Below are 23,537 nucleotides of genomic sequence, written 5' to 3'. Positions count from 1 at the left end.
ATTTACATGTAGAGTACTGACCTTAAGGTAAAAGTTCAGAGCTGGTTGTTCTGTGGCACCATCAAAGTGTAGAAACCTAGAAACCACAGTAGATCTTCAACACCCCGCTTTACTTTGGCTTTGGTCAAGGAATAGAGACAGCTCGATTGGAATCTGGAAACTGATGTTGTGTAGAATCTTCCATGAGAAATGAAAGCACATTAACTTCACAAGTATATATATATATATATATATATAAAATTCTAGCTTCTTGATTTAGCAGACTTTTACACTGCTGGCTTGTTGTAAGGTGTTAGTGAGGATGTAACGTGACCTCCCCCTCACTTCTTAGAGGCAATTCTTTAGATTTCAGATTTTTTTCTCTTCTCTTCAATGTTTCTGAATTTTCCACATCCTAAATTATCTTGGCCCCAGTTGTAGCTTATGTTCCATTTTCTCTAACTTGAGGTTTCTAATATAGCTAATAATGTTATGGTCCTGAGATCAAGTCTCTCTTGGTCTGCCTTAGCTACCTACTCTACTTCCAAGATAAGGACAACTTCATACTTTGTTCAGAGGTATTTTTAAAGTTATTTTATGTTGTTACTATCAAACTTTAATGTCCACATTTTATTTCCTTTAATAATTACTTGTACTGGCTGATTTTAGTAGTTACTTAACATAAGCTGGAATTACCACAGATAACATAGCCTCCCTTGAGAAAAATGCCTCCATGAGATCCAGCTGTAAGGCATTTTCTCAATCAAAGATAGGAAGGCTCATTGTGGGTGGACCGGGGTTCTATAGGAAAGCCAGCTGAGCAAGCCAGGGGAAGCAACCCAGTAAGCAGCATCCCTCCATGGCCTCTCCATTGGTTTCTGCCTCACAGTTCCTGCCCTGTGTGAGTTCCTGTGATGACATTCTTTGGTGATGAACAGCAATGTGGAAGTCTAAGCTGAATAAAACCTTTCTTCTCTAACTTTCTTCTTGTTCTTGAGGTTTTCTGCAGGCGTACAAACCCTAAGACATTACTAAACACCTGCAGTGAGTAATTATTTAGCCAATCATACCTATCTGTACTATAGGTTCCCGTAATGTAGACCTTTTCGCAATATATGATCTTCTTGAGTAATTTACAAAATACAATTTTGATTAAGAAATTACTCTTTAAGCTAATTATATAACAAAATGCATTACAATAAAACAGACCAAACCATGATCAGAATATAAATTTTTAAATTGCTTTTCATTATGTTGTTTAAATACACGTGAGGCATATCTAATAAATCTTGCCTGCCTCTGTTTCCCATTATAGAGACAGGATTTCTCTGTATAGCTCAAGCTCTTGTGGAACTTTCTTTCTAGACCAGGTTGACCTAAAACTCAAGAGATCTACTTGCTTTGGTAATGCTGAGATTAAAGGAGTTTGCCACCATGACAGGCATTTTTAGTTTTTTTCTTTAAAAAAAAAAAACAAAACAAAAAACAAAACAACTAAAACACCTTACTAGTGCTTATTGAATGAAATATTTAAAAAATGAAAACTAGTTATGAATTTTAAACAACCAAGTTCTTCTATTTAAAAATAATTTAGAAAGTAGGAGTTTTCCATTTTTATTGGTTATTTTATTTATTTATTTCATTGCATTCCAAATGTTATCCCCTTTCTAAGTTTCCAAAACTTCAAAAATACCCTATACCCTCACCCTTCCCCCTGCCTCTATGAGGGTACCACCACACACCTGCTCCCCCACCCCACAGCACCCAAGCATTCCCCTACCCTGGGATATAGAGCCTACAAAGGACCTATGGGCTCCCCTCTCATTGATGCCAGATAAAACAGTCCTCTGCTACATATCCAACTGGAGTCATGTGAGCTCTGTGGTTGGTGGTTTAGTCTCTGCCAGCTTTGGGGGGTTGCTTTATATTGTTGGTTTATACTGTTTGATTTATATTGGTTTTCTTTCTATCGAGTTGTGAACCCTTTCAGTATCCTTCAGCCCTTGCCATAACACTTCCACTGGTGTCCCTGTCCTCAGTCTAATGTTTGGCTGCAGCCATCATCACCTGTATTGGTCAGGTTCTGGCAGAACTTCTCAGAGAACAGCTATACCAAGCTCCTGTCAGCCAACTATTGGCATCAGCAATAGTGTCTGGGTTTGGTGTCTGCAGATGGGATTTCTAGGTGGGGCAGTCTCTGGATGGCCTTTCTTTCAGTCTATGCTCCACTACTTGTCCCTGCATTTCTTTTCAACAAGAGGAATTCTGGATTAATATTTTTTGGGCAGATGGCCTCATCCCTCCCTTAACCAGGGGTGGTCTATTCAACAGCTATTGTCTCTACAGGTTCTCTCTTCTGGTTGTTGGGTATTTTGGCTAATAGCATCCTTGTTGAGTCTTTGGAAGCACTTGGGTCCCTGGCACTTCTAGTGGATGTCAGTTCTTAGTTTCTTCTCACTTTTTGCTATACACCTCCTTGCAAAATCCTGGCCCCCTGGCCCTCTGTACTTCTTCCCTACCTCCTGCACTTAACAGTGAGTACATAACATATGTGTTCTTTTGTGACTGTGTTACCTCACTCAGGATATTTTTTAGTTCCATATATTTGCCTAAGAATTTCATGAAGTCATGGTTTTTAATAGCTGAGTAGCACTTCATTGTGTTAATGTACCATGTTATCTGTATTCATCCCTCTGTTGTGGCACATCTGAGTTGTTTCCAGCTTCTGGCTACTATAAATAAGTTTGCTATGCACATAGTGGGCATGTGTCCTTGTTATAGGTTGGAGCATGTTTTGTGTATATGCCCAAGAATGATATAGCTGGGTCTGCAGGCAAAATTACTTCCAATTTTCCGAAGAACAGTTAAACTAATTTCCAGAGTGGCTATTTCCAGAGCACCCTTATGGAACAAAAGGCAGAGGGGATGGTGTAGAGAGTTTGTGGAGGGAAACCTGGAAATGGGATAACATTTGGAATGTTAATAAATAAAATATATAAAAAGCAAAGAAAATAATATATACTAAACTATATATATATACTTACATCCATCTCCTTTATACTTATAAATTTTAATTATAATAATACTTTAATTTCTTTTCTGACAGGTTCTATGTAGCCCTAGCTAGCTTGTAACTTGCTATGTACATAGGATAGCTACTAACTTACTGAGATATTCTTGCTTCTACCTCTAAGATTCTGGGGTTAAGTTTAGTTTTTCTAAAAGAATTCTTCTGTTCACCTACGAGTGATCTGACAAAAGGCCTGATCCTGAGCACTTCTGTAAAAACACTGACTACAGCCATCAGTGCATTGAAATGCCATTACGTCAGGTGGTTTTCTAGAACTGAGAGAAGGTGAGGCACAGCACTAGAAGCAACTTCACTATATGACAATATACTGTCCCCAGAAAGCTCTCAACTTAGAGAAAAGGAAATGTAACCTGTGTGGCAGAATGTCATCACCTAAACATTATCTATGTACAAATGCCTAGGATATAATGATTCACTACCTAATATTAAAAAAAGTGAAATTAACATTACAGGTAGAAATAAGTATTTGATTGACCTTAAAGTGAAGAGACAGGACCTTTCATTGGAGAGCCAAATTGTTCATAAGTGTCATTCTATGTACCAGAGAAATGTGGCTGAGAAACATTGAGACTACACATGACTCTATACACTGTGCTTGCCTCTCAAGGTAGAAGCAAGAGATTGTTCTAGGAGACGACAAAGCCAAGGAAAGAAAATACACTGCAGAAACACATAAAGAAATGCAGCCCCACCAGCACCCCGATTTTAGCCCACTGTGGTCAATTCTAGCCTCCCATAAGCTAATTTTCATGAAGAAACCGATATTTGATAATTAATTAGCACAGATGACTTTTCTAAAAGACAGTTTCCCTCTATTAAAAGATGAAAATGGAATAAAAGCTCTTTGGGGAATGAATGAAGAAGAGAAAAGGTTAGACTGTGAAATATAACCATACAGACTCTATTGATTCTGGAGGCACTTTATTTCAGAATTTAACCTTCTTAAACAATTAGTTACATGAGTTCAGAGTCACAGAGGGGGCAGGAAATGAAACTCTTCTCAGCTCTAATTTAACTTAGTTGAATGTTCATATTTTTATAGATCTTATGGGATAAGACATATTTGTCCTACATTTATTCACACCACAGGTTAACAAATATTGGTAAACAATGCTGATAATCTACATATTGATAAACTGTGTATTATTCATGTTATATGAGAATAATGTTGTTATTCTCAGGTTTTAGGTCATTTCTATAATTCATTGGCTCACTACCATATTAGGAAGCTGGTAAAATGGTTGTCTCTCTGCCCTTTTTAATCTTGCATTCATACACACACAAAGAAAAACTTTAACTGAATTTCTGATATACAGATTTCCCTCCCAGGATCCCTGTCATCAGCCTTCATAAGCCTGATTATCTACATAATGAAATCCATTTCTTTCTAACAGGAAACATTCCTTGAGATGATAGTTGGAGTTTCTTTTATTTTTATTTAAGATAAAACAAAAGAAATAATGTGGCAAGACATAGTGTTACATGCCATTAAGTCCCTGCACGTAGCAGAGATAAGTGTATTTCTGTGCATGCAAGACCATCCTGATTGAGTTTCAGACCAGCCAGAGCAACACTGTGAGACTCTGTCTCACATAGGAAATAAAAAAACCAATAAAACAAAACAAACAACAACAAAGGCATTCAACAAATGTGCTTTTGGTGAGACACTATAATATTTCCTTGAAAGATATATTTTCATTATTAAAATGCTAGACTTGCAAAGACCCAGTCATTTCCCTAAGAATCAGGAACTCAAAACCCATGAAACCATTCCATGTGTGTTAGAGACATGTTTTTCCCTTACCAGATCCAGGTCAAGAACAATGCAGGAGGAACAATGAATCTTTAAGAAATAGTCTCTTCTAAGCATCCTACTTACTCCCCTCCTATTACATGAAAACACTGATGACTACTGGGATATAACATATGGCTGTTAAAAAAGTAGTGGTCCGTGCAAATGCTATTGATAATTTCAAAGATAAGAACATCTCCAAATTCTAGATTATCACATGTGACCACAATCTGTGTTATATGAACACAGAAACTGTAGGTCATCCATATGTAGCATGAAAATATTTGGGGTGTTTAATGGAACAACAATCCTTAAGCAAAGGAAGTACTTCTGAAGTTGTGGGAGGGAGCAAGGGGCCTAGACTTGGCACACATCGAGAAGCCTTCTTTTATAAGCATAACTTCTTTGAAACAATCTGAGAGATATGATTACACTAAGAGAAAGTTAATTGCAGATGTTAAACTTTCTCTGCAAGGGAAGAGTTAATACCATTTAATTTTTTGTGATTACAGAATACTTACCCCATGGATTTTTAAGAAGAAAGTTAGCCATATCTTTACCAGTTGTACAACGTGCTTTAAATTCTGTTCTTTATGAGAATATGGCTGGTTTGATGCTTTCTTAAGTCTCTGTGGCAAGTGAGATATCATTTCAAAATTCCCCTTGTGTCTGTCTCTAGTGAGCAATAGGACTGTTCAAAAGGAATGGACATGAAAGGACTCTTCTCTGTCTTCTGAAACCCAGAGCTGTCAGATTTTTTTTTACAATGTTAACATTTAGACAGGTACAATTCTACTAAAAAATGAGATTAAAAACAAATAAATAAAAGATACCTTCAACTTGATTTTATAGCACTCAAGTGTCTTCTTAAATAAAATACAAAATAAGAAAAGAAAGAAAAACAGAATGCATGAGCTTCCAATTTACTTGTCTTATCATAGCCTGGAAAAATGCCCAGAAGCCTGTTTATAGTCTAGAGCTTTTACAATGCCTTATCCACATATAATTAGTTTTCATAATTATGAGCAGTATAATAAGCAATTATTCAAGATACCAAGTGAATGGTTGATGGCAATGTGTGAATCTATGAAGCATGTTGCCATCATTTCTTGCATAAACGGATGTGTAGGAATCCCCAAGTACAGAGCAACAGAGCAATAGAAGATACAGAAGTAAATACACCATTACTTGATGTCATTTATTAAAAACTTGATCACTTTTAGTTTTCAATTAGAGAAAGACACAAATCCATTTTTAGTTATAGTTTATCTGTTCCCCTATTATTGTCTATGTTAACTTTCATTTAGAAACAATCCCTGTTTTTAAAAAATCCTTTTTTATATACTACTGACTACATTTTAATTTAAATTTGATGAGTATTTGACTTTGCTTTCCTGAAAGGTCTTATGCCTTTATGCTTTCTTGATTTCTCTCTGTTTACCTAATTTTCCAATTCTCCTCATTCCTTATGCATACTCTGTTCTGCTGTGACTTTCAGCATCGACCTTGGCTTCCTCTCCACCTCTACCTGCTGCTGCCCCTGTCCCCTTCCCTTTTGCTCTCCCCTTGACTGGGTTGATTTTGTTTGTGATATTTTACAAAAGTGGTGACTATATACTCTTAGACAAAACCACTGTTTCCGAAGTGCTGTTTTACCACGATAATGTAAATGTTCAACACTAGATGTTCAGCACATAAAGGAAACCCTGATTTGTAGCATGGTGCAATTTCCATTTTGTAAATATTCCTCTCCAGTAAACACCAAGTTCCCAATCTGAAAGCAGGAGAGGAGTATCTTGAGATTCTGTGAGAGACTAACAAGGATCATACTCCCAGGAAGAGCCTGGGGCTTCATTACTACAACAGAGATACTTCTAAAGCATATTCATAAAGTTTATAAAGTGACTCACATATTATTTCAGTTCATTTTGTGACTATAAATCTTTACTGTGGTGTCCTAGGTACTTCTAGAGATTATGACATTCAGAAAACTTTTTTGTTGGTTAACTAAATAACTAAATAAAGACAGTAGTTAGAAGGGATTATTAGGTACCTGAATTATTTTATTTTTTAACACAACTTTTATTGTTGCTGCAGATGTTGATTTTAAACACACTCAAATCACAATTTTACAGTAAGCCTAGTTATTGTGGAAATTCTATGCCTTGTTCTTAATACACTCTCGCCCTTACATTTTGTTTACCCGTTTGAATATTTTGAGACAGAATCATACAATATAGTCTGAGCTTATGCCAAACTTGCAGGCTTCCAGCTTCAACATACAAAATAATAGAAATGTAGATGTATGCTATTTTTGATTTCTGTTTGCACTTTTATTTCGACCCATCCCAAGTCTACTGTTTAAGTGCTCAGAAAAATAAATGCTAAGAGAGATAGAGCATCTTGAATGAAGACAGCAGATTTCTAATAATTACCATTCATTTAGCTGCTTTCATTATGGATTTTCCCATATCATAAAAGGAAATCGTAACCATGCATTATCTGACAGCAGAGAAATGAGTTTTTCTGTTTCAAAAGTTCACTTTAAAGGTTTCCGTGATGCATGACAGCTTTAAAATAGGGTTTCCGTTTCAGAATGAATTGCCTGTGGCTGCTCTTCAGGGTTGCTTTATTTTGAGCCTATTCATCCTATTTGAACATAAAAACAGTACATATTTATATCTCTGATGGGCCAATAAATAAAATGTTGCTTCCTTTAGGGGAAGGTTCCTGGGACCTAATTAGAATCAGAAGCAGAGATACACAGGAGATTGAAAACATATATCCATTGCTCTGTTGCTCTGTACTTGGGAATTTCTCCACATTAGTCCATGCAAGAAATAGTGACAACACACTCTGTAGTTAGGATGCACCTGCAATGTCTTTGTAGCGGTGCTGTGATTATCTTTGAGGATCAGCGCTTCTCTATTTTCCTACCCAACTTAAATTCCACTTGCAGGATAGAGGACTTTTCTTTATGTACAAAGTAATTAAACTTATTCAGGCGTACACCTGCTGTATAAGTAGGAAAATCCCCAGGGATCCATTTGCACTTTAAAGATTTTTTCCCTTCTATCAAAATCACAAATTGCTGGATCATTTCATTAGAATTATTATTTTATCAAGGAAAATCTAAAAAAGACCTCAATTATATAAGATTAGTATCCAAACACATAGCAAGTGGGACCATACAATTTCTAGGTCTAGAATATAAGAAGAACCATTTGTATTTAATAATGACATTGCCAGTGTTCACTCTGAAATACTTGTTCAATCATAAATGGTTTAAGTAAGTATGCAGTTTAATTCATTGACATATTGCTTTAAAATTTATTTATAATGCAAATGTAATTTTCTATAGTATTTTTAAAATTGATATGGTACCATAATTTTTATTGGGGTATTCAAAAAGACTTCACCTAATGCAATCTCAGTGAAATCACAAGGTTCAAAGAATGACTTTATACCAGTTTTATTTTATCTGTTTATTTATTTTACATTAAGATCACGGGCTTAGAGTAACTAAATGAGTAGGAGTCATACTGAAAAAGTTTTGAGCTCTTATCACTAGTCGCATTTGAGTGAAGATAAGAGAAAGCAAGGGGATTTAACACAGTATATTAGTTTCCTGTCACTGTAATCAAGTGCTTAAAAATATCAACTGAACGTAAAAAGCTTTGTCTTGCTCATAGTTGTGAAGTTTTTGGTCTACGACCAAGTGATTGCTTTGTCTCAGGTCTCTGATGAGCCTGAACACTACTGTGGGGAGCATATGCTAGAGTAAAGCTGCTGACATCAGGCAATGAAGATGGAAACAGGGGGACAGAGATATATACTTCAAAGTCATCACCATAGTGACCTACTTGTTCCAGCTAGAAACTCACCTTTGTAATTTCCAAATTCCAAAAGTCCAAATCACTAAATCATGAAATTGGTCCACTGTTGAGTTGAAGAACCATCACCTACCACCCACTTCACCTATGACACAGTTTCTTGAACACCAAGAATTTCACACATGAGCTTTAGGAGTATTCTTCCTATCTAAACCACAATTGTTTGCATATAATTCATACAGGAAGATAAAGGCATCGTTTTGCTTTCTCTTGTCCAAATTTGATACCAGCTTTTTTATTGCACACCTAAAGTTATTGCTATTGTTTTAAGTATGCTGTGCTATCTAATCACTTGTTGAAAAATAAGTGGTTAGTTTATGAAACATTCTATGCCCGAGTGTTTTTCTGTAGAAAATGTATAAAGATGTGTGTATAATTAGGACATGACATGAGACAGGTTTAAAACTCTATACTTGAATTCAGAATATTTAAGTAACTTTATAAGATTTGTAGAGTAAAACTGAATTAAGCAGTTTGCTGAATAAGTCCTAGCACTGGAGATTGGTTGTGAAGGCCAATGTTAGAATCCTTCTTAAATACACAGGGATATCTCAGCTTGATCATCAGTATCATATAGAAAGAAGAAAAAAGAGAGAGAGAGAGAGAGAGAGAGAGAGAGAGAGAGAGAATAAAGAGAGAGAAGAAAGAAAGAAAGAAAGAGAGAGAGAGAGAGAGGGAGGGAGGGAGGGAGGGAGGGAGGGAGGGAGAGAGAGAGAGAGAGAGAGAGAGAGAGAGAGAGAGAGAGAGAGAGAGAGAGAGAGAGAAAGAAAGAAAGAAAGAAAGAAAGAAAGAAAGAAAGAAAGAAAGAAAGAAAGAAAGAAAGAAAGAAAGGAAGAAACTGGGAGCCAATGATGAAGATGATATAATTAAGTCTGGATTAGCCAATAATGAACTCTCTTTTCTTTCAGCTTTCAGCCTTGGAGAGGCAGATCTTTGACTTCCTCGGGTTCCAGTGGGCACCCATTCTTGGAAACTTTCTGCATATAATAGTTGTCATATTGGGTCTGTTTGGAACCATTCAGTATAGACCACGTTACATCATGGTGGTAAGTTTTTTATGTATATAAGTGGTTATTTGATTTATTTACATTTCAGTGTTGTCTTCCTTCCCAATCTAACCTCTGCAAAACCTCCCATCCCATCCCACTCCCCTTTGCCTTACCACTCTAGCATTCCCCTATGCTGGGCATCAACCCTCCACAGGACCAAGAGCATCCACTCCCATTGGTGCCAGATAAGGCAATCCTCTGCTACATATGTAGCTAGAGCAATGGGCCCATTGATGTTTATCCTTTGGTTGGTGGTTTAGGCTCTGGGAGCTGAGCTGAAGGGTCTTTTAGTTGATAATTGTTTTTCCTATGGGGTTGCAATCTCCTTCTGCTCCTTCAGTCTTTCCCCTATCTCCTTCATTTGGGTCTCAGGGCTCAGTACATTGTTCTGCTGTATCTGTATCTGTATTAGTCAGTGGTTATCTTCACTTGGTTGGGTATTTCCCTAATGTCATCTTAGTTGAGTCCTGGGAACCTCTTGCTTCCCTGGTGTCTGGAACTTTCTAGTGGTTTATCCATTCCCCAACACCACTGCTATATATTTCTATTAATTTTCCTGACGTGCTGGACTTCTTTTCTATCTCTTACCATACTGGATCCTGCCCTCCTTTTTCACTCCCCATTCTTTTTCCTTCACAGGTTTCTCCACCCTCTATGTCCCATGACTATTTTCTAAGTAGGATTAAAGAATCCACACTTTGGTCTTCCTTCTTGTTAAGCTACATATGGTCTGTGAATTGTATCGCTGGTATTCTGAACATTTAGACTAATATCTACTTGTCAAGTGAGTACATGTGTGTTCTTTTAGATCTGGATTACTTCACTCAAGATGATATTTTCTAGTTCCAGCCATTTCCTGCAAATTTTGTGAAGTTATTGTTCTTAATAGCTGAATAGTATTCCATTGTGCAAATGTATCACATTTTCTATATCCATTCTTCCATTGGATATCTGGTTCATTTCTAGTTTCTGGCTATAATGAATAAGGTTGCTGTGAACATAGTGGAGCATGTGTCCTTCTTATATTATGAAGCAATTCTTGAGTATATATAACTTTTTATATGGTCAATTTTGGAGAAGCTACTATGAGATGCTGATACAAAGGTATACTCTTTTGTTTTCTAGTAAAATATTCTGTAAATATCTGACAAATCCATTTGGTTCATAAGTTCTCTTAGTTTCACTGTCTCTGTTTTGTTTCTCTTTCCATTTGTGAGAGTGGGGTATTGAAGTCTCTCAATATATTTTGTGAGCTTCACTATGTACTTTGAGCAAATGTGGGTCCCCATGAATTTGGATATAGATGTTCAGAATTAAGAGTTCATCTTGGCGGATTTTTTGATAAATATGACGTGTTCTTCCCCATTGTTTTTGGAAACCTTCGATTGAAAGCCGATTTTCTTGAATATTAGAATGTCCACTCCAGCTTATTTTTTTGGGAATATTTGTTTGGGAAATTTTTTCCAGTGTCTTTCTCTATAGTACTACTGTTTTTGTCAGTGAAGTATATTTCCTATATGCAGTAAAATACTGGGTCTTGGTTATTTCCACAGTCTGTCAGCCTATTGCTTTTTATTGGGGGAATTGAGCCCATTGATGTTGAGACACATTAAAAACAATAATGGTTGCTTCCTGGGTTTTGTTGTTAGATGTGAAATTATATTTGTGTGATTCTGTTTTTTGGTTTTGTTGTGAGAAGATTAATTTCTTTGTTTTTTTTTTTATGGTGTAGTTTCCTTCTGTCTGTTGGACTTTTCCTTATGTTATCCCTGGTAGAGCTAGTTTAGTCAAAAGATATTGTTCAAATTTGGCTTGGTCATGGAATATCTTAGTTTTTACATCAATGGTAATTGAGAGTTTTGCTGGGCATCATAGCTTGGGCTGGCATTTGTGTTCTCTTAATGTCTGTATGACATCTGCCTAAGATTTTCTGGCTTTAAGAGTCTTTGTTGAGAAGTCTGGTATAATTCTGATATGTTACTTGGCCTCTTTCCTTGCCACTTTTAGTATTCTTTCTTTGTCCTGTGTATTTTGTGTTTTGATTATTATGCAACAGGAGGAATTTCTTTTCTGGTTCAGTCTATTTGGTATCCTATAGGCTTCTTGTACATATATGTGCATCTTTTTTGTTGTGGTGGTAGTTTTTAGTCTAGGGAGTTTTCTTCCATGATGTTGTTGAAGGTGTTTACTGGTCCATTTTCATTATGTCCTGAGTTTCCTGGATGTTTTTTGTTAGAAGCTTTGCAAACACGTTTTTATTTTCTTTAACTGTTGTGTCAGTGTCTTTCTTGGTATCTTCTCTCTTCTCTCTCTGTATTTTGTCGGTGACGCTTGCATTTGTGACTCCTGATCTTTTTCCCAAGTTGTCTATCTCCAACATTGTCTCCCTTTGGGATTTATTTACTGACTTTTTTCCGTTTTAGTCCTGGGTGGATTAGTTCAATTCCTTCACCTGTTTTGACTGTGTTTTTCTGTATCTCTTTGATGGATTTATGTGTTTTCTCTTTAAAGGCTTTGGCCTATTTATCTGTGCTTCCTGTATTTCTTTAAGGGTATGATGTCCTCCATAAGGCTCTCTAGCATCTTCATGAGATGGGATTTTAGATCAGAATCCTGCTTTTCAAGTTTGTTAGGATATCCATGGTTTGTTGTGGTGGGAGAACTTGGTTCTGATAATGCCATATGACATTGGTCTCCGTTGCTTGGTTTCTTGCTCTTCTCTCTGTCCATTTGGTTATCTCTTGTGTTAACTTGCTTTGCTGTCTCTGACTGGAGCCTGCCTCTCTTGTAAGCCTGGTTATGTTGGGCTTCCTTGGGTCAGGCTAACTCTGGGTGTGGAAAGGAATATAGAGTGCCTGATCTCTGATCCTTGCTGTGGCAGAACTCCAGGGAGTCAAGCTGACTCTGGGTATGGACAGGGTAGAGGGTACTGGAGCACATTATCTGCTTCCTTGAACAGTTATGGACATGAAGGAAGATGTGTCTTGTCTCCAGCAGACCAGAAGGTCCTGTGTCCTCTGGAACCCATGGGAATATGTGTCTCAGTTAGGCCAGGTATTGGGGCTAAGGCAGAAGGGGGGAGCAGAATCATCTGTGAGCCTGGTGGTGACAGAACTCTTGGGTATCAAACTGACTGTTGCTGTGGGTGGGGATGAGGGTTGAGGGGCACTGGAGCGTACAGTCTACTTCTGGGTACAGTAAGAACCAGAAGGAACATTGTCTTTGGCAGGGTAGCAGGTGTTGCGTCTTAAGGGCCCCAAGCAGGGTCCCAGTTAGCCCCAAGTATTTGGCCTTGGAGGGAGAACTCACCTGTGAGCCTGGGGCTGTCAGAACTTCTGGAGGTCATACTATATCTAGGCGTGGATAAGAATGGAATTGGTTAGTACTATTCTCATGTCTCTTCATATAAATACTATGATCTTTCTACTTAAAATGAAAAAATGAATAAAATAATTTGTGAGCACTTTAAATGACATGGTATTTCTGCTCTTCCTCTGAAATTCTCAAATGTTGAAATAAACCCCTATCTGTAATATAGAATTCAAAGAATGCTTTAACTAGAGCAGAGCCATTCTCACAAGTCTAAGATGACTGACTCATTCATGTTATAATTAATTTAAGACACAGTTTGGAAAGAGTAGAAGGCTTGATAAAACACTTGATGCTATAATGAGATTTAATATACATTCATAGTCCATCAGTGTACTCAGGTACAATTAACATTCAGAGAAACCACCACTAACTACAGAAAGTAAAAATATCTAGCACAATGGCTTAATCATTGAACATAGTAACACACAATTTTCATTAGCATAGGGCATTATAAATGCACAAATACAACAGTGTTTGGTATATGCTCACAGGTTTTGTTTTCAGATTGTTCAAATTGAATGTGTCTCACTTGTCAACATACACTTCAAGCACTTCTCCATCTTGCAAAGTATGGCAACCATGGCCAGCCCACTGTGCTGCAGCCACTCATAGAGCTGCACAGTGTGGCCTACATGGAACTAATGACTTTCACAATATTAGTTGTCTTTCCTACAAAAAGGAGACAGCAATATAGGCTACCTTTATGGGAAGTAATGAATTATACTAATGCAAATTATTGTAAATAAGAATATCATCGTCTAAGATAACTGTCAGGCCTATAAATATAAAATATACCATAAAATTTTCACAATGTGACAGATTTATAACATTAGAAAAAAATGACTTAAATATCTTATATCTTTAAATATCTTTAAATTTTATCAAGTCCAGTTTGTTTACAAACCCAAACCAATATTTGCTTTGAAAAATATACCACATTACAACATTGGAATGTCAAGATAAACCTTGTAGTATCTTTTTGTCATTTGATAGAAGTAAAAATCTGGAACTTGACAAGGAGGAAAAAGTATTTGATATTCCTCACTTTGCTGTAGGGCTAAGCAATTTCTGTTCTACATTTGAATATCATCTGAGCTACTGTATGATTTATTAGAAAGAGATATCCTAGGAATAGAATATGGTATAAGATGCCTTAGTATCTGCAGAATAGCCAATTAGTGATTGAACTTTAAAAAGTAGTAATGTCAAAAGAGTTTGGTTTTTGTTCTTGTTATTCTAGTTAGCCACCAGGACTAGACAGGTATGTATAGAATGATGCTGTATCTTTGTAAAACACTTCTAGTTCTGATGACTTTTATACTCTAAATGGACCCTTTCTCTATAACCGCTGCTTGATTGAGGTTTCTGCTGTATTTCTTCTATATATGAAACTTCCTGTGAACTTCTAGCTTTTGTCTTTATAGGTGAGTTGTCTGTGCTTTTCTAAATTAACTAAGACCTCCCATAGGCTCCCTAAGAGGTTAAGACCAAGAATATCCCTGATCTCCTTACCAAGTGTATGTTTGACAATAAATCTCATTTTTTCTTTCTTCCCCTTTTATTTCCTCTTTCCATAACTTCATTCTTTTCATTCATCCTTCTCTTCTAACATCCTTCTATTTTACATTTATTTATTCATCCAAAATGTCTGTCATTTACTCACAATTAAAAGTCTCACACTGCGTTATATGTGGAACATAGGTAATACAGTCTTGTGCTTTCCTTTCTCTTGTAGTCAGAATGGAATTGTCTTTCAGATTCAAATCTCCTTTTGTTGCCACTGAAAAGTTGCTGCCCCTTAAGTCACTCATGTGACTTATAGCATAACAGTTTTCTATATTTTTAACATTAAAATCAATTTCAGGTCACTAGGTATAGGGTCAAAAAAAGTATACACACATACACAAAGAGAAAAAGAGGGGAAGGGAGGGCAGTAGAGAGGGAGGGAGGGGAAGGGTGGGAGAGATAGAGAAACCTTAGAGGAACATAGAGTTGAGTTGTGTGTTCATAAGACAATGGAAAACTAGCACACAATTGCAATAGTGCAGTAACCTTCCTCAACTATGAAAAGAACTGTTGTGAACAGACACATCATCTTTGTGATTCTTTAAGCATTTGTCTCAAATAAAAAAATGCCTTAATTTTATTTTCTGTGATGAAAATACATTGATGTAAGTAACTTAGGGGGCAGAGAATTTGTTTTAGGTCACAATTCCATGTTACGATCCACTACTGCTGGAAAGTTAAGGTAACAAGAACTTGAAAGAGTTACATGTCTAGAAGAGAGAGCAGTCAATTAAGACATGCATGCCTGTGCTTGGCTCACTTTCTTCTTTTTCTATAGTCTACAACTTTTAGGATAGGTCTTTTCACATTAATTTTAAGTAATTGAGATAGCTCCCGACAGACATGCCCACAAGCTAGCTAATCTAGACCATTCTCCACTGAACTTTTTTTTTTCCCCAGTTCTGCACTATGCCAAGTTGACAATCAAAACTTACTCTCATAGGCAGTTTGTAGCCATGTGGGAATTTGGATCTCCTCATAGGCAATAGTAATCTGTGATTGCCAGAGAAAGAGATCAGGACTAGTTCTAAGGTCAACATTTAAATCATGAACAACTTAAGGTTTGAAACCTGGTGAGAGAACTTCAGGAACCTAGTAAGAATCATGGAACCAATACACCTCTGGTTCTCTTGCTCCCTACTAGGTCCCATGGGCAAGTCACTTAGCCATCTAAGAAGTCCCACTTTACCTATACATTAAGGATGCTAAGACAGATGTCACAGGATTCTTGGGAAGATGAATTCAAAGGAAGGAAGCATGAAAGACTTACTCTCCCAGCAAATTATTACTTTCTCCCCTTGCCTAGGAGTCTTGTTAAAGATTCTATCAAATGCAAAGCTTTCTTTACTGTGGGTAAAATGGAAGGAATGAAGCAAAGCAAAGAAACCAAGGAAGAGAAGCAATTCCCATAACTCCAAAGGGAGCCTTGTGAGTGATGGGGTAGATGAGTGAGAAAACAGTACATGTATGCACAACTTCTCCATTCTACGCACTGCTCTCAAAGGTTCTGCCTAATAACGATTTGCATGTGAACAAATTACTAACCATGCTCATGACACAGAAGCAAGAAGCAAGGGGATTGATCACTAAACTGCATAGAGTGATATGGATCCAAGGAAATGCTGAGCTGGGCCACATGTACCAGGCAAGGCTGTGGGAGAAAGGAGCTAGACAGGTAGGCTGGGACAGAGGAACTGTGAGCTAAGATGCTAGTCACAAGCCATTCAAGTCTCTTCCCGTGGCTCAAGAATTCCCCAGGCCTCTACTTGACTGTTCTCACTCCAATTTCATGATATTTTGCCTCTGGAGCAAGAACCTATTTCCCTCGCTTTCTCCCTTTGGTAGTGAGACCCTAAAAATTGGAACATTCTATATGAGTTCTTTTTTAGCCACCGAGACCTGCTAAAACAGGTCTTTAGTGAATGAATGGTAACTATGGCTGCTGCTATTATCATCTGTGAAACATCAGGAACAGAATCTATAATAAAACATGTAGGAGATCCTAATTTCTCTTCAGGCACTGTTTGTGCTATGAGGTCTTTAAAGGGCTAGACTTATTATACCTTTGCTATACTCTGGACATTCTCAATACTTCTGGGATTAGAGTTGGGTTGCAATAATTAGGAATTATATGGCTTTTCTCAGGATGCAGTTCAGTTTTACAGAACTTGTCTCGTGTCTGGGAGGGCGTGCTTCAGTTCCCAGTGCAAGAAAACAAAAACAAACTCGAAATCTCTCCCTGCCCCCGTCATGGCTTAGTCTTGCTTCATTAAAAGTTTCCTGCTAACTTGGTTATTGGCATGGCTGGCCTACTCTGATAGATGAATGTTTCATTTGGTACTCTCTGATTAGCAAAACATCTAGAGTTTTTTTTTTTTTTTTTTTTTTTTTTTTTGTATTTGTGATGTTTACTTTAACCCTTTAAAGTTATACTTAAGATAAGTTCAATATACCTTTGAATGGTGCATGGTTTAGAAAAGTGTGTTTGACTGTATTAACAAGATCTACAAGCACCTAAGTCAGCACAATTAATCATACTCTACCGGTTTTAGTGTAAAATCAGGTGTTTTTTGAGCTTTAAGTAAATTTATTACCTTTTTTACGAAAATAGCAAAATATTCTCAGAAAAGAGAAGTATTACACCAAATATAATGATTAACAGCTTACACCACAGCATGAGATAATTTTGAAATATTTTAAAATCATATATGGCAAAGATATAGTAAATTGCATATTGCAGACAAACAATTTTAGTATATATCTGATACAGTCAGTATGTTAAAACAGGGCAAAAGTTCATGTGTTTATTATTTGACACAGGATAAAATTATGAAATAATTTTAAACTTGTGTCTTATTAACAGAACACAGTGATGCAACTATTGATAAAAGGAAATGATTTTACTCAAATTCCCATGTCAACAGTTTGTAAGGTTTTGGTCAGTACATCAACATGAGATTACAAACAACTGTACTACATCAATCAATGGTCCCTAGAGCATAAACCGTCCCTACTTGTCTAGAAGTCAGCCTCTCCATGTGAGGGTCTGATCTGGACAACATTGAAACAGATTGGCTAATGCTCTTATTGATGTTGTTTCTGACCTTTTGCAGCAAGATGTGAGTGAAAGGTATTTTTTATAATAGAAATTGGCTATTTGTTTGCTCTGTCTCTTAGCTATTAATTTCTGGAATCTTAAAGACATTCTATGCACTTACTCTTTCACTATTTGATTACAGAGGTGCATGCTCTACTCTCAGAAAAATAACACAGTGAAGGAGCATTTGATGATTCCCCTCCAACATCCATTTTAAATGTATTCATTCAGAGATATGGAATTTTGGCTAAACTTCTGAAATTAGAAAATTTATACTTATGAATTGGATATTTTCCATCTAATATATCTGATTGGATATTTTTATGTAAGTAGACAGAAAGATAGAGAAATAGATAGTACATAGATTCATAGATTGGTAGCAAATAGATTGATGGTTCTCAGAAAACTATATTACCTGTGTTACCTTGAAAAGATAATGAACATAAATATGAAATCATGTGAGTACTTGAATTTACTTGTACCTACAAATTAAAAAAAAAAGATTTATAATTCTAAAAAATGTATTTATTAATCCCAGGCATCAGTAGAACAACAGGAATCACTAGATTTTCAATTTTTAAATCTTAGACTATCTCATAAAAAAGATTTTTTATATCAATATAGCCTATTTACCTACAAAAGACTTAAATTTATCAACATTTCTATTACTAATTTATTTCGATTATGTGGTTTTCATCTTCACTTTTTCTTTCTTTTTCTCATTCCTTTATATTTAGTATACAGTGTGGACTGCCCTCTGGGTCACCTGGAATGTGTTCATCATCTGCTTTTATTTGGAAGTAGGAGGCCTCTCTAAGGTGAGCTTACCCTGCCTTTGAAATACACTTTGAAACACTATAGTTATAAATTAGCTACTATGACATACTTTTTCTTATTATACTTGAATGGAAAGATCTAGAACAATTATATATAGCGCTGATTTTAAAAAGTAGTCTAAGCTGGCTTGTGTTACCTGTCTGTAATCACAAGACATGGTAGGTTGAGCCAGGAGGAACATGTTAAGTTTATACTTGGTTGCATAGTGAATTCAGAGTCAGCATGTGCTCTGTTAGATTGTGCTTTAAAATTAATGTCTATATTCTATCATGAGAAAGTGATCTTGGAGAAATACTTGGTAATGAAAAGAACTTTCAAAATTATGACTTCTAATTTGTTATATTGGAATTGAGGCTCATCTTCTAGTGGATTTTCATGTGCTTGATGAACAGATAGAATTACAGTGACTGCAGACCTGTATATTAAAGCAAAGGAGGCTATGAACGCGTATGCTTAAAGTAGGAAAGGGCTTATGAAAAATGGAACTTACTAACATGTGAACACATGAGTGTAGTGTTTTGTGTTCTGAGGTTCCCATGCTCTTAGTCTAACATGGTGTCAAGTTACTTCTGTCTGCTTACAATTCTTAATTTCATCAGGCTTTCTGAAAATATGTCTTTTGATTGTTAAAATATATAAAACAGACTTGTTAAATTTGTAATTACTAGTCTCAAAAATATTATCTGGCATTGTATTCAGTGCAAAGAAGAAACATAACATAATAGTTCATCAATTATATAAAGAATTTTTTATTTTTAAATGTGTTGTTATTAAATAAATTTGAATAATTTATTATTTACTGTCAGTCTGAAATTATACATATGTATATGGTCATATGTTTACATTTGGGATGCTAATCTTACCACTCTACCATAAAGACCAAAGATGCTTTTAGTACTGTTTGACTCTACTGAAATACACAGTAAACAAAGCATGTGAGAGTCAGCCAAAGGAGTGAACATCATTGAGTGATTTACTCTAGCACATTTAAAGGTGATTTGATTCTTCTTTCTATACTATAAAGAGTTTTAAATTAGAGCTTGTCATCATTTCCCTTTTGAAGAGTTCAAAGATGGGAAAACATTTTTCCTACTGAGACCCACACAAAACCTGCAGCTTCTTTCTTGATGATTTATGCTACTGAATGTTCACCACCACTAAAGTCTGTGGCATAAAGCTTGACTAGACTCTGCATCCAGGTATTGCTGCCAATCTATGTAGATTATAGGCCACTTTAAAATGCAAATCTGATAAATAAAAGAATAATAAGTACCAACTTAAATACAGTATAAGCCCATATTTTCTATCTTGTAACTTGAATGGTCACTTTAATACAGGGATATTTTCATTTCTGCAGGTGAAAACCATCTTTTTAAAATGTATCCATTATAAATTTATTTGAAATAAGCTAGAAGAGAGGAAGTTTGTCCTGAGGACTTGGCATTACAGTGTGTTGAAGGAATACAGAGTTCCAATTACAAGCATTTAGTTCAGGTTTCCTCTGTAGCTTTTCCCTGTGATCTTGTGAAAGCATCCTAACAGGGGCGGTTTTGCCAGTAATGGTGACAGCAAATGTTGGTTCTGTTTATGTTTATCATAATTGGTAGCTCTGTAAGCTTCAAAACAACTCTGTGGAGTAATAATAAATGACAGTGGTCATTTGCTCTGCACACGTCCAGTTCCCTATCACTGCTCAAGCTTATTTTTGTCAACTGCTCTTCATAACTGTTCTTTCTAATTTCTGAGTATATGTCAAATGATTTTTTTCCTCTTTTCATTTGTATGATTGCTTTTTTTCTGGTTCCCTTCTATTGGATAGTAGTTAGCAGGATATGAAAAGGACTTGACCAGGATGGGGACTGGGCAGATAGTCGTGCTCAGGAGTATAGACAAACCTCCACACAGGTCCCTCCTCAGTTTCATCATTGCTCATGTTTGAGTTCCTTATAAGAATAGGAACTCAATAGAATAGCCTTGTCTGAAGAGTACATAGGAAGCCAACCCCATGTTGAGCCCAACAGGTTGAAATACTTGTCAAGAAGGCTATTCATCATTAACCCACTCAAAAATCCATTAAGCTGTCAACACATATTTTTGGTCAAAAGGATGTGGGAGTCTAAAAAGAATATTCTTAATATGTTGTGTTTTACAGCCTTTTAGGCTAGCTGCGGTTTAATCTCAAATGGATCCTACATGAATCTACTCTGAAAAAGTAAAGTTAAGGACCCTTGATAAGAAATACCCCTGCCAAGCTAACTGCTGTATTCTACTTTTTAAGGAAAAATTCTTATCCATATGTGATAGTTTCTGTTCTAAACATCTTATAGGGAGTTCTCCATTTTATGTAATTACCTGTAATTACCCACTTTAGTATATTAACAGAAGCTACCCTGTAGCTTGAGTTTTACCCAAACATATATTCTGAAACAAGGAACCTGTTGAGCTCATTTTTCTGTTGAAATGTACAGTAAGATTTATTCATATCAGAAAGAAAGTGCACCAATACATCAATGGAACAATATATGTTGAGCTTAATGAACCTGTATAATCTAGTTTTTTTTTTCTCCCTGAGAAACAGAAGGGCTAGGCTGAGCATGTATTGCAGAAGCAATTTATTATATTGGCTTACGCAATTAAGGCTGGGCAGTCAAACAATAACCATTTGCATTCTCAAAGAGCTGAGACAAGGGAATCGCTCAGTCCATAAGAATGATCATCTCAGCAGTTCCAATCTGGAGAGTTACAGGTCTGCAGTTCAAATAAAAAAGCCAAAGGACCCAGGTTTGGATCTCACCAAAAGGATGCAACAGTCATGGCATCCATAGAGGAAATGCATGTCTCAGCAATGCAGGCAGGCAGGCAGGCAGGCAGGTAAAAAGCAAAGGCATTTCCTTCAGATGGGGCTGCTGCTAGACACTCTTCACCCTGAGGGAAAAGTCTCCATCTGAAATTAATCCTTCCAATAATACCCTTATGAATTACATAGATTCATCTCTTACTTGCCACAATATCCAATAAAGTTGACAAGATTAACTAAAACAGAACTAATGACTTTATTAGGATTGCTTACCCAAGAACAGGCAAGACAAAGGTGACTGAATGACTGAAGGGTCTCACTCCAACATGAGAGACTCGGAATCATAACACCAGGATTCCCTACAGATGTTGCAGGCATCTATCTACCTTATGGTCTTTTTCCTCCCTAAGAATCCCCTAGCTATTTTGAGAATAACTTTGAGAATGGGTCTTGTGTTTCCTGTAAGTTTGCTGAGTTTCATGGTCTCGTGAGATTCAGGAGCTTCTTGTGTCTCCCTGTTCTCACAAAGCATGTTTCTATTCCTAAGAAGCAGCTACAGAATAGAAGGTTCCTGCAATCGCTGAACCCAGATTAATCTTCCCATTGTTGTCATTGAATGTCCCAGTAGTCATTCTGTTGTGGCACATGGGTTATCACTTGGAACTCCTAAAGAAGTAATGATACTGTGAGAAATAATAGGGAGGCAGGGAGCTCTAACTTGCTACAAACAAAAAGGACAGTACAGAAAGGTAGATTAAAGACCAGCCGTGTGTGAAGTAGGTAGGTGAGGTATAAAGGGACTAAGGATAATAGTTAAGGACAGCTTAAAATACTGCCCATTAAAAAGACAAGACTCCAGGTACTGATTTAAATATATCTAAATGTATACATTCAGTGGACATTAAAAGATGGAAGGAAAACGCTACTAGCACACAAGTAGAAGAAAGTCTTTGCAGTCCTATGAATATTGTGAAATCCTAGTCAAATATCATAATACATAAAAAGAGATGTTTTATACTAAGTACAAAAGTATGGATGTATCAATGACACCTAGTAATGCTTAAACATATCAAAGCCCAAATGTTTAATTACATGAAACAAAGAGAGAAACTGAGAAGATGAAAACAATCATGGAAAATCGAACAATCCTTTTATGTTTGTTAGTATAAAACAGAAACAATTTAATAGAAATAAAAAAGTTTGTACAACCTGCATGACCAATATATATACTGCATTTCAATCAAAACCAAATAAATATATGATTAATTTAGTAACTTGTCTGTGAAACACAATTATCAAAATTGTATTCTGGGTCACATAAGCCTCATAAATACCAGTTACAAAGAGTACAGAGTACTCTTTGCCACAAACAAAGCAGTGACTTGAAATCTACAGTAGTTAAAAATCTCTAGAAATTGTTTAAATATTTGGTAATCAAGGCAATTTTAAATAGTCTACAAACCATGGTTTGAATTTGGAGTAATTTAAAATAATTTTAAAGAATAAAATGAAAAACAGATTGTGTGGATGAATCCAAGCAGTGCTCAGAGACTATACATTACAGTAAATATGACTAAAATGGGAAGTTTTAAACAATATTTACAACCATCTATCTTAAGAAAATTGAGCTGTGTGTGATCTCATACCGTGATGTTTTAAGCTAATTAATGAACATCTAACTCTAAGAGATAGACGAAGGAGCAAGTCAAATTCCCATGGTCAGTGAAGAGTCATAACTATAGATAATAACAAAGAAAAAAGCCAATGACGACAGCATTTTAAATGAGATGAATTGATTTCTTAACAGATTAACAGCAAAAATATCAAAACTAGAAATAGGGAAAAAATAGCTAAACAAAACTTAGCATTAAAAAAAGCCTTAAAAAAGCAAAAGAACCTGAAGCACACATAGAGCCAAAGATAAATGTAGCAAGCAGTCATACTAATCTTACTTCACCTTTTTAGATAATGAAGGACAAAACAATTCCAAGATACATTTAGGTTATCACATGATCCTGCTATTACACATTATATGAGAGCTGTGTTGTCACTGAAATCCTAACA

At 36.2% G+C, this 23,537-nt stretch overlaps 1 protein-coding gene across 1 annotated transcript in view; it reads left to right on the top strand.

Annotated features, from left to right (window-relative positions):
• NKAIN3 (sodium/potassium transporting ATPase interacting 3) overlaps positions 1-23,537 on the top strand; it is a gene marked incomplete at both ends in the record, with an annotated part of 591,633 nt that overhangs the window by 268,636 nt on the left and 299,460 nt on the right. Inside the window, 2 exons of the mRNA XM_080938561.1 lie at positions 9,664-9,801; positions 18,577-18,657. Coding sequence (XP_080794687.1) covers positions 9,664-9,801; positions 18,577-18,657 — 219 coding nt within the window. The remainder of the gene's footprint in view (positions 1-9,663; positions 9,802-18,576; positions 18,658-23,537) is intronic.

Source organism: Micromys minutus, assembly GCF_963924665.1.
Source record: "Micromys minutus genome assembly, chromosome: 26".
Lineage (NCBI taxonomy): Eukaryota > Metazoa > Chordata > Mammalia > Rodentia > Muridae > Micromys > Micromys minutus.
The sequence above is the reverse complement of the archived record's forward strand: the minus strand, read 5'-3'. Positions and strand labels throughout refer to the sequence as shown.